We start from the raw sequence: 10,277 nt of genomic DNA on the forward strand, positions 1-10,277 counted from the left end.
TGATTAATGATATTGAGCATTTCTTAAGGTGCTTCTCAGCTATCCGACATTATCTCCTTGTACTAAACTCAACTCCAAGTGGATCAAGGACCTCCACATAAAACCTGACACACTGAAACTAATAGAAAAGAAACTGGGGAAGACCCTTGAGGACATGGGCACAGGGGAAAAGTTCCTTAACAGAACACCAATAGCTTACGCTCTAAGATCAAGAATTGGCAAATGGGACCTCATAAAACTACAAAGTTTCTGTAAGGCAAAGAACACTGTCAAAAGGAAAAAATGTCAACCAACAGATTGGGAAAGGCTCTTTACCAACCCTAAATCTGACAGAGGGCTAATATCTAATATATACAAAGAACACAAGAAGGTAGAACCCAGGGAACCAAATAATCCTATTAAAAAGTGGAGTACAGAGCAAAACAAAGAATTTTCCCATTTGTCAATTCTTAGAGCATAAGTTATTGGTGTTCTGTTAAGGAAATATTCTCCTGTGCCCATGTGCTTGATGCTCTTCACCACTTTCTTTTCTATTATTTTCAGTGTATCTGGTTTTATGGGGAGGTCATTAATCCACTTAGACTTGAGCTTTGTGCAAGGAGATATGAATAGAACACCAATAGCTTATGCTCTAAGATCAAGAATTGACAAATGGGACCTCATAAAACTACAAAGTTTCTGTAAGGCAAAGGACACTGTCAAAAGGACAAAACGTCAACCAACAGACTGGGAAAGAATCTTCACCAACCCTAAATCCAACAGAGAGCTAATATCTAATATATACAAAGAACTCAAGAAAGTAGAACCCAGAGATCCAAATAACCCCATTAAAAAGTGGGGTACGGAGCTAAACAAAGAATTTTCACATGAAGAACTTCAGAGAGCTGAGAAACACCTTAAGAAATGTTCAACATCATTAATCATTAGGGAAATGCAAATCAAAACAACCCTGAGATTTCACCTCACACCAGTCAGAATGGCTAAGGTCAAAAACTCAGGAGACAGCAGGTGTTGGCGAGGATGTGGAGAAAGAGGAACACTCCTCCAGTGCTGGTGGGATTGCAAGATGGTGCAACCACTTTGGAAATTAGTCTGGTGGTTCCTCAGAAAACTGGGCATGTCACTTCCTGAGGACCCTGTTACACCACTACTGGGCATATATCCAGAGGATTCTTCAGCATGCAATAAGGACACATGCTCCACTATGTTCATAGCAGCCCTATTTGTAATAGCCAGAAGCTGGAAAGAACCTAGATGTCCTTCAACAGAGGAATGGATACAAAAAATGTGGTATGTTTACACAATGGAGTACTATTCAGCCATTAGAAACAATGAATTCATGAAATTCTTAGACAAATGGATGGAGCTGGAGAACATCATACTAAGTGAGGTAACCCAGTCTCAAAAGATCAATCATGTTATGCACTCACTGATAAGTGGATATTAGCCTAGAAACTTTGAATACCCAGGACATAATCCACACATTAAATGATGTCCAAAAAGAAAGGAGGAGTGGGCCCTGGTTCTGGAAAGACTAAGTGCAAGAGTATAGGGGAATTCCAGAACAGGGAAGTGGGAAGGGGTAGATGGAAGAATAGGGGGACGGAAGAGGGCTTATGGGACTTGCGGGGAGTGGGGACCCAGAAAAGGGGAAATCATTTGCAATGTAAATAAAAAACTATAAATAAATAAAAATAAAAATGAAAAAGAAAAAGAAAAAAAGAATGGATTAATTTGCATTCTGCATTGTAACCAGTTAAACCAGCACCACTTGTTTAAAGGCTATCTTTTTTTCCACTGGATGGTTTTAACTACTTTGCCAAAGATCTCGTGACCCATAAGTGTGTGGGTTCATTTCTGTGTCTTCAATTCCATTCCATTGATCTATCTGCCTGTCACTGTACCAATACCATGTAGTTTTATCACTATTGCTCTGTGGTACTGCTTGAGGTCCAGGATACTGATTCCCCCAGAAATTGTTTTACTGTTGAGAATAGTTATTGGTATCCTGGGTTTTCTGTTATTCGAGATGAATTTGAGAATTGCTCATTCTAAATCTATGAAGAATTGAGTTGGGATTTTAATGGGGATTGTATGGAATCTGTAGATTGCTTTTAGCAAGAAAGCCGTTTTTATTATATTAATCCTGCTAATCCACAGACATGGGAGATATTTCCATCTTTTGGGATCTTCTTTGATTTCATTCTTCAGAGACTTGAAGTTCTTGTCATACAGATTTTCCACTTGTTTGGTTAGAGTCACATGAAGATACTTCATAATGTTTGTGATGATTGTGAAGGGTGTCATTTCTCTAATTTCTTCCTCAGCCTACACATCCCTTGAGTGTATGAAGGCTACTGATTTGTTTAAGTTAATTTTATATCCGGACACTTTGCTGAAGTTGTTTATCAGCTGTAGGAGTTCTATGGTGAAGTTTTTGGGGTCACTTAAGTATACTATCATATCATCTACAAATGGTGATATTTTGATTTCTTCCTTTCCAATGTGTATCCCTTTGACCGCTGTTTGTTGTCTAATTGCTCTGGCTAGAGCTTCATGTACTATATTGAAAAGATATGGAGAGAGAGGGCAGCCTTGTCTAGTCCCTGAGTTTAGAGGGATTGCTTCAAGTTTCTCTCCATTTAGTTTGATATTGGCTACTGGTTTGCTGTATATTGCTTTTACTATGTTTATGTATGGGCCTTAAATTCCTGTTCTTTCCAAAACCTTTAACATAAAGGGATGCTGATTTTGTCAAATGCTTTTTCAGCATCTAATGAAATGACCATGTGGTTCTTTCCTTTGATTTTGTTTATGTAGTGGATTACATTGATGGATTTCCGAGTATTAAACCATACCTGCCTCCTTGGGATGAAGCCTGATTGATCGTGGTGAATGATAGTTTTGATGTGTTCTTGGATTTGGTTGGCAAGAATTTTGTTGACTACTTTTGCATTGATATTAAGAAGGGAAATTGGTCTGAAGTTCTCTTTCTTTGTTGAATCTTTGTGTAGTTTTGGAATCAGCATGTTGGTATCAAATGTTGTATTCCAGAACCCTCCAAATGGCACCTAGAAGTCTTCAATCACAGTATTAAACCTATGTAACATTTGATTTCAAAATCAGTGATCTCTTAGATCGAAAACCCAGTTATGTATTCACTCATAAACAGAAATCTTATAGAATGTGAATTGTCCAGTCAGATAATAAGGACTATTTTCAAGGTCATTTGCAAAATAACAAGTGATATAATCACAACCAGATAGCAGCTTCACCAAGTTTATCTCACAAAATGCAAAATTATGGTGGTTAGTTAGTAGAGGGTAGACCATGGAAGAAAGGGTATTGATCAGAAGATACAGAATTCTAATCCCGTAATAACAATATTCATGAATATTTTGAAAAATTAACTTAATATTAAGAATCTTGCCACAAAATTACTAACTACATGACGCAATTTACATGTTACTCTTCTATAGTTAACCAATTCATGACATGCAACAAATTTAACATAATCCTGTACACATTAAACACATATAATTTAATCTCTTAATTTGAATTATATTGATATAAAATTCCAAAAATTAAGGACTTCTTTTCTGAAATAATATTGTGGACAAGTATCCATTCAGTCCCCAAAATTCTACACAGATATCAAGGAAGATAATCACACAAGTTACTGCTTCCTTAGAAGAATCCTTGTAACTTTTGAAACAACTAACATTAGAAGAAATAAGTCTCTCTGTTAATGCCCACATGGATACAATGATCAAAAATTTTTCTCTCTGCAATCTTCTTTTTTACCTCAGGGGAATGAAAGGTCTTATGAACCAAAAAAGCAATAGATCAATTTATTTAATGAGGAGCTGTGGTAATTAAATGATTTAAATGACAGAAACCTCACCTGTAATTATATTACTATAGTCTCCATAATAATCCATGTGGGCTTTCTGGGAACAAGTGATGGAAATAGAAAGCCTCCATGGTGGATATCTGAGAGAATCTGTAAATCCGGCTCAATACAGTGGATGCAAAGGTAAATTAATGGTGGTGGTGGTGGTCGTGGTGGTGGTGGTGGAGGAGGAGAAGGAGGAGGAGGAGGAGGAGGAGGAGGAGGAGGAGGAGGAGGAGGAGGAGGAGGAGGAGGAGGAGGAGGAAGAGAAGAAGAAGAAGAAAAAGAAGAAGAAGAAGAAGAAGAAGAAGAAGAAGAAGAAGAAGAAGAAGAAGAAGAAGAAGAAGAAGAAGAAGAAGAAGAAGAAGAAGAATTATCTAGATCTCCAGAATAACAATGAGGATACAAGAAGCACTTTGTCTCTGAAGGATTACTCTGTATTTTTGTAGTAACATCAATTTTCATGGACTTTGTTTTTGCTCTTTCACTCTTTAGAACCGGGAGCCTCCTATCAAGAAGAGTAATAAAAAAAAAAACAAATTCTGTGAGCACATATGCATGTATGGTGCACATGTGAGCACATATATTGTGTGTGTGTATGTGTGTGTGTGTGTGTGTGTGTGTGTGTGTGTGTGTGTGAGAGAGAGAGAGAGAGAGAGAGAGAGAGAATAGGCATGAAATTTAGTGGATAAGAAAGTGGGTAGGATCTTTGTAGAGTTATAGAAGAGGAAAGAATATATAAATATATATGAAGACATGAACATACAAGTAACATTATATGGAATAAATAGATTACATCTATGAATTTAGAAGTGGGAGGTATGGAACAACTATTTATAAAAAGAGCAAGAATTGTTATATTGAATCATTTCAAGGAAGAAAAGAAATTGAAGCAATGATGTAATTTATTATAATCTCAAAAAGTAAAATAATTTAAAAATAAAACTTTCCATTTTCCTTTTAAAATAATCTCTTACACTCTTCTACTCTTCTTCAATTTTTCTTTCAATTGTACTTGACTTACAGACATTCTGCATCCAATTATTTACTCATTAACTCAAGTATTCTCATTTTTGTCACACTTAATTTATCTATCATGTTATCTAAGTTTTTGCTGAATTACTTAAATTATAATATCACATGTTACTTTTAGTTGTAATTATTGTTTATCTTTTGTTTTCCAACAGTTTACTTACAATTAATTATTTATGAGACTTAACACAGTAAAAGTTTTTAAAATAAATAATCCCATGTATTTTAAAATAATTTTTAAATGTTCAGAAAAAAGGTATATGACTGAAATTGGAGGTCATTAAATTAACATGTTCATGGGTTTATGACAGATATGCTAGTGATTTAATATCTTATAGAACGTGGTTTGGAAACAATCACTACTTATTGAATTAAATAATTAGCATTGGACATTTTGTTTTCTAACATACCTTTAGAATATGACAACAAAAATGGCTGTTACATTTTCCAACCACATTTTTCTCTCATAATTGTAGCTATGATATATTGCTATGGTAAACTATGCTGACATATATCCTTATGTTAATTGGACTTAGACTTCTAAAACTGCTAGAATTTGACATGAATGTAGTTTATACTAGTCAGTACTGTATCTTATTTAAAGATAGATATAATGTTAAATTTTACCTTTTGTTATATAATTGATATTTGGGTACAGATATGTATTATGTACCCAAAATTTGTATTTGTTAATCACTTATAACATTCTAAGATCGATGCATATCTTTAAAATATGAGATAAAACTGTCACAAATTCAGACTAGCAGGTGAATCTGAATCTACCAATACAATGATGGTGTTAAGAAAGAATGGAGGAATAGCCTTTACACTGCCTCATATGCTACATTCCTCCTGACTCTCACATCTAATTTTTTGGTTGCCCCTTGAAGTCCCTAACTTTAATCATAGTCTAATAGAAGAAATTTCTATTCTCTTCTCTTTGCTATGAATGTTTCTTCATTCCTTAGCTTGATGAAAAATTACCTACCATTCTTATCTCTGCTGAAATATTTACATTTAAGATCAGACTTTTCTACATTCTTTCATACAATAACTTGGTATTGAATGTACCTTTATGACATATTAACTTCAGTGCATACCAATAATAATAATAATTTTGTCATAAAACATATTTTATATAATAATATAATAAATAATCAAATGTAATCTTAATAATTTAAGATAGTTTGCTTTATTTAAATTGTGGTTGCTTTAGTCACATACATATTTTATGCACTGACTCCATTAATCTTTTTAAACTGTCATCCTATGTGAACATGCACTTTCATATATAAAGTTTTTATGTTCATTTTATTCTCATTTCACTTTATTTTAGTAGAGTGACATTATTTTGTCCTCATAATAAGCAATCTACACTATTTTTACATATCTTATAAGAACACTAATGGTATTTTCTGAGTAAATGAACATTGGCTCATTAATCATAAATGTTGTACTCATTCAAAATAACGGAATTTGAAAGGATTAAAATGATTATAACAATTCATATTTGATGGATTTCAAGTTTAAATATATTGCTAAATAGCCATGCAAGACAAAATTATTGGATGTTCAGAAGGAAAATTTAGATTTTTGAGATTCCAATTGCATATGTCAGGAACCACAATAGAGTAAATGAATTGTAACATTATTTAATTGCTCATTTCATTACTATGATGCAGTAATATCAAGGTGTAAAATAATTTGCAATTAAGTGGCCTTAAGTAACTATCTCAGGGTCACATAAATAATGACTTGGGAAACCAAGGTTCCTAAAAATTTGAGTTGAGAGTCCAATTCCTAAACCAAGCCCCATTCTGATACTAACCTATGGAAGAGTCTTAAATCTAAAATACTTACCATAAAATAGAATAATAAAAGTAAAAATTAATAATGACAGTAATAAAATATATCACTTATTGATATATAAAAAGACTTTTTAAGTTTCTGAATAAACTTTATAGTACTAGTATTTATAAAGGAAATAACATTTTGTTAGTTAATAGTTAAATCAACGAGTATAAACTCAGAAAATAAATATGGATTGGGTTATTAAAATATAATTTATTTATTACAAAACTTTAGAAATGAGGAAGAATCATGGTTCTTAATGAATATATGACATGCCTTATGACCATTTTACAGTTAGTGCACACAGAAAAATTAAGAGGAAATTTAAATAATGAGTAAATATAAAGTGAAGGATTTATGCTAAATAAAATATGAGGCTCAAAACTTTATAAATATTTAAGGTGAAATGATATTATTCTTCTCTAAGGACATCAAGGTAATGGAAAGGATCAAGAAGGGTCAAGAATATCCATCTAAAAATAAGAGTGCTAATTCATGTGGGACTGGCATGAATGTTTTCTAAACATTTGTTTGTCTGTCAAGGAGAGAAGCCTCTGAAATGGGAAAAGAAAATTACACAGAAGTGTCACAATTCCTCTTACTGGGTCTCTCAGATGATCCTAAATTGCAGCCTATTCTCTTCGGGATGTTCTTATTTATGTATCTTGTCACAGTCCTTGGGAACCTGCTCATCATCCTGGCTGTCAGTTCTGATTCCCATCTCCACAACCCCATGTACTTCTTCCTCTCCAACCTCTCATTTGTAGATATGTGTTTCACTTCTACAACTGTCCCAAAGATGCTGGTGAACATCCAGACAAAGAACAGAAGTATCTCCTATATGCAGTGCCTCATTCAAGTCTATTTTTTTATGGTTTTTGCAGGAATGGATAATTTGCTACTGACTGTAATGGCCCTTGACCGCTTTGTGGCCATTTGTCACCCCTTAAACTACACAGTCATCATGAACCCTCACTTCTGTTGCCTCCTTGTGCTAATGTGCTGGATCATCATTTTATCAGTCTCCCTATTTCATAGTCTATTAATGAAGCAATTAACCTTCTCCATGGGTACTGAAATCCCACATTTCTTCTGTGAGTTGGCTCAAATTCTCAAAGTAACAAACTCTGATATTCTCATCAATAACATTGCATTATACGTGGCTACAGCCTTGTTGTGTGTGTTTCCTGTCATGGGAATTTTCTTCTCTTACTCGCAGATTGTCTCCTCCTTATTGAAGATGTCTTCTATAGTGAGCAAGTGCAGAGCCTTTTCCACATGTGGGTCTCACCTCTGTGTGGTCTGTTTGTTTTATGGTACAGCACTGGGGGTATACCTCAGTTCGGCTGGGACCCATGTTTCTCAAGGAAGCGCTATAACCTCAGTGATGTATACTGTAGTCACACCTATGCTCAACCCATTCATCTACAGCCTGAGAAACAAAGATGTAAAGGGGGCTCTGGTAAGACTCCTTAGAGTATATTCTTCTCCCTGATGGATCAACACACACACACACACACACACAAAAAAAAAAAAAACAAAAACAAAAAAACTAAGTAAACTTTGTTCTGTAGGTTTTAATATCATATTTATCTACTTGAAAATGATTGCTATTCCATTTCTTGTTCCCAAAACATCATCACTTTGTTGTATGTGCATTCCCTCTGCCACTTTCCTACTCATTCCTTTTCTTTCTTTCTTTCTTTCTTTTTTTTATTTTCAACTTGGTCAGTTATAGTACGGGGGTAGGCTTAGATTTCCTTTTTTATTTTTTCATTTATATTTTTTACACTCCATATTTTATTCCCCCTCCCCATCCACTTTCTGATGGCTCCACATCTCATATCTTCTCCCCACCCTTTGTCTCTACGTGGCTGTCCCTACCTTCCTCTCCACCTGAACTCTAAACTCTCTGGGGAATCCAGTCTCTTGAGGGTTAGGTGCATCATCTCTGAATGAACAGAGAACCAGCAGTCCTCTACTGCATGTGTGTTGAGGGACTCATATCAGCTGGTATATGCTGCCTGTTTAGTGGTCCAGTGTTTGAGAGATCTCAGGGGTCCAGATTAATTGAGACTGCAGGTCCTCCTACAGAGTCCCCTTCTTCTCAGCTTTCTTGCAGCATTGCTTAGTTCAACAACAGGGGTCAGATGCTTCTGTCCATTGACTGGATGCAAATATCTGCATCTGATTCTTTCAGCTGCTTGTTGGGTTGTCCACAGTGTGGTCATGATAGGTCCCTTTTGGTAAGGGCTCCATAGCCTCAGGAATAGTGTCAGGCTTTCGGACCTCCCCTTGAGCTGGATCCAATTTTGGGCCTTTCGCTGGACCTTCTTTTCCTCAGGATCCTCTCCATTTCCATCCATGAAATTCTGTCAGACTATAACAATTAAGGGTCAGAGTTGTGACTGTGGGATGGCCCCCCTCTCCCTTATTTGATTCTCTGTCTTCCTGCTGGAGATAGACTCTATAATTTCCCTCTCCCTACTGTTGGGCATTTCATCTAAGGTCCCTCCCTTTGAGTCCTGAAAGGAGTCTCTGGTGCATTCTGGAGGGTCCTCTAACCTCCTATCTCCAAATGTTGCATGATTCTATTCATTCTCTTGGTCCTCGGGACTTCAGTCCTTTTCCCTCATATGATATCAGATAAGGTTCCCCTCTCCACCCCACTTCACTGCCCCATCCACTTTCCCTCCCAGTTCCCTCCATCCATCCCCACTTGTGATTGATTTCTTCTCCCTCGCTAGTGGGACTAAGATATCCTCACTTGAACACTTCAGCTTGTTGACCTTTTTTTGAGTTCTGTGTACTGTAGCATGGGTATTCTGTACTTTTTTGGCTAATATCCACTTATTAGTGAGTACATACCATGTATGTCATTTTGGATCTGAGTTACCTCACTCAGCATGAAATTTTCTAGTTCAATCCATTTGCCTGGAAAACTCAGGATGTCCTTGTTTTGAATAGCTAGGTAGTGTCCCATTGTGTAAATGAACCACACTTTCTGTATCCATTCTTCAGTCATGGGACATCCAGGTTGTTTCCAGCTTCTGGCTATCACAAATTAGGCCACTATGAACACAGTGGAACACTTGCCCCTGTGGTATGGTGGGGCATCTTTTGCATATATTCTGAAGAGTGGTATTGCTCTGCCTTCAGGTAGATCTATTTCCAATTTTCTTAGGAACCTCCAGATTGATTTCCAGAGTGGTTATACCAGTTTGCAATTCCAACAGCAATGGAGGAGTGTTCCTTTTTCTCCACATCCTCTCCAACAAATGTAAAACTGGTTGGGAGGCTCAACCACCTGAGTTCAATCTCCAGGAACTTCATAAAGGAATAGGATATTGGACTATCACAAATTGTCCTCTGATCTTCTCATTTATGCTGAGAGAGAGAGAGAGAGAGAGAGAGAGAGAGAGAGAGAGAGAGAGAGAGAGAGAGAGAGAGAGAGAGAAGAGGCAATAAGAATTAATGTTTGAATTCACTAAAGTGTTTATAC

The 10,277-nt window shown here is 36.0% G+C and overlaps 1 protein-coding gene across 1 annotated transcript; it reads left to right on the forward strand.

Annotated features, from left to right (window-relative positions):
- The first annotated feature begins 7,316 nt into the window (after positions 1-7,316).
- LOC127690137 (olfactory receptor 7D4-like) lies at positions 7,317-8,270 on the forward strand. Its single transcript, XM_052189688.1, has one exon. It carries the CDS (start codon positions 7,335-7,337, stop codon positions 8,268-8,270), a length of 936 nt encoding a protein of 311 aa, XP_052045648.1. The 5' UTR covers positions 7,317-7,334.
- The last annotated feature ends 2,007 nt before the right edge of the window (positions 8,271-10,277 follow it).

The sequence above is a fragment of the Apodemus sylvaticus genome, chromosome 7 (genome assembly GCF_947179515.1).
Source record: "Apodemus sylvaticus chromosome 7, mApoSyl1.1, whole genome shotgun sequence".
NCBI lineage: Eukaryota > Metazoa > Chordata > Mammalia > Rodentia > Muridae > Apodemus > Apodemus sylvaticus.

Coding starts and splice junctions, on each gene's coding strand:
- LOC127690137 (XM_052189688.1), top strand. CDS start 7,335: ATGGGAAAAGAAAATTACACAGAAGTGTCACAATTCCTCTTACTGGGT.